The 1,696-nt window shown below is 35.3% G+C and overlaps 1 protein-coding gene across 2 annotated transcripts in view; it reads right to left on the reverse strand.

Moving 5' to 3' along the window:
- Positions 1-492: 492 nt before the first annotated feature.
- Positions 493-1,696, reverse strand: part of HELZ (helicase with zinc finger) — a 69,540-nt gene continuing 68,336 nt past the window's right edge. For both annotated transcript variants that reach the window (XM_029085759.1, XM_010171178.2), the window contains exon 30: positions 493-1,186. In XM_029085759.1, the coding sequence (XP_028941592.1) occupies positions 855-1,186 (332 nt within the window). In that variant the 3' untranslated portion in view covers positions 493-854. The remainder of the gene's footprint in view (positions 1,187-1,696) is intronic.

Consider the following 1,696-nt stretch of genomic DNA (forward strand, 5'->3'; position numbering starts at 1 on the left):
CTTTTCAAACAAGCTTATATTACTAGCTTGTCCAAAAATAAAATGTAGATTTTTTTTTTTGCTTTTTGTTGAGTTTTTTTCCTCTTTTTTTTGTTTGTTTTTTGTTTTTTAATGGTTTATTTTAAAGTATACCAATACTTTTTATCTGAATGTTTCCAAACAATGGCATAGGTGTCTGCAAAGAATGCCTTTACTTTACCCTACAGTGGATGGAAAATACAATACCACATCATACAGAATTCTAAAACTATAAAAGTCTAAGAATGCAGCATCCCTTCACAAAAAAGCTGATAAAACTGAAAGTATTTAGAAGATGCTGCACCTTTATTTAAAAAAAAAAAAAAATTAAATGAATTTAAGCAGAAATAACATACATTTTTACATTAACTGGCCATTTCTGGTACAGAAACCCAGCATAGTATGCTAATGTTATTGAATAAATGTAAATGCTACTTTACAATCTTCTTAAATACAATTTAGACAAACTTTTTTTTTTCCTTTTTTTTCTTTTTTCTTTTTTTTTTTTCCTTTTTTTGAAGTTGTACAGGTAACCTCTCAGCTGCTAGTTTAATGCAACATATCATTAACATTACACAAATTAAAAAATAACATGTGTGTGTTTTCCTACAGAAAAGCCTCCAAAAAACCGACCCACATCAAAAAATGCAAAATAATGGAATATAATTAAAAAAAAAAAAAAAAATTAGTTGCAAGTCTAGCAGCAAAGCAATTAAGTGAGGATATATTTACTAATATAAACAAAGGGAATATTTGCAACTACAGGTGAAGCCCCAACTATCTTAGATCTACTGACACAAATAAAAATTAAATTCTCTCTAAAAAAAATAATCTGATTATTTAAAATAGGAGTAAAAGCCATTGCTACCTGATGAACTACCTAGGCTAAGTTCCTGAAACAAAGACAAAGGGTCGCTATTCTTTTTTGTCTGCTCAGGAGGAGGTTTGGGCTTTGGCGGAGCCCGCAGAGCACTTGCGTAGGACATGACAGGTTTGCTCCCACCAGCGTTCTGCTGGCTGTTGCTGTTGGACTCGACGATCTGCTTGTTGGGCATGAGAGGTGGGAACTGGCCAAGATGTTGTAGCACGTTGTAGTTGAAGGAATTGGAGAGCTGTATGTTTTCAGCCTTTAGATGTTCCTCTGGGGGCTTGACTGTCTTCGGTGGAGCTGTGAAAGGAGTAACCAGAGTTTGGCTGAGTTAGGAAATCTGTAGTAACCGCAAAGCAAGTACTGATGGGTACCAGTAACCTTCCCCACCACCACCACCTCTTTTCTGCATTTAGTCACTCTTGGTCCTAGGAGATTTCATCATTAAGTTCTCCAGCTTTATTCCCAACTACTGGATCTTGTATTATCCTTGTCAGCAATGCCAAGACTGACGTTATTAAACGTATTCTCTGTGTGCGTGGACCTACAGAGTTCGTAACACTGAACCTGGAGCTCTGCACAAGTGGATTTAGCAGATGCACTGAAGGTAAGCTGCTTCAGGATGGGATATACTCTAATTTAAACACTTTATCCACCGAGACAGCACAAAGACCATTTCATTCTTCTTTCTTTATAGCTTAATAGGCTAAAATTAAAATTTACAGCTCCATATATAATTCATTCTCAAAGAGCAATTCAGAGTCCCGAATGCCAACCAACTAATTATTGATATTTTAGTCTGAATGCATT

The sequence above is a fragment of the Antrostomus carolinensis genome, unplaced genomic scaffold (assembly GCF_000700745.2).
Source record: "Antrostomus carolinensis isolate BGI_N321 unplaced genomic scaffold, ASM70074v2 scaffold9577, whole genome shotgun sequence".
In the NCBI taxonomy this organism is placed as follows: domain Eukaryota; kingdom Metazoa; phylum Chordata; class Aves; order Caprimulgiformes; family Caprimulgidae; genus Antrostomus; species Antrostomus carolinensis.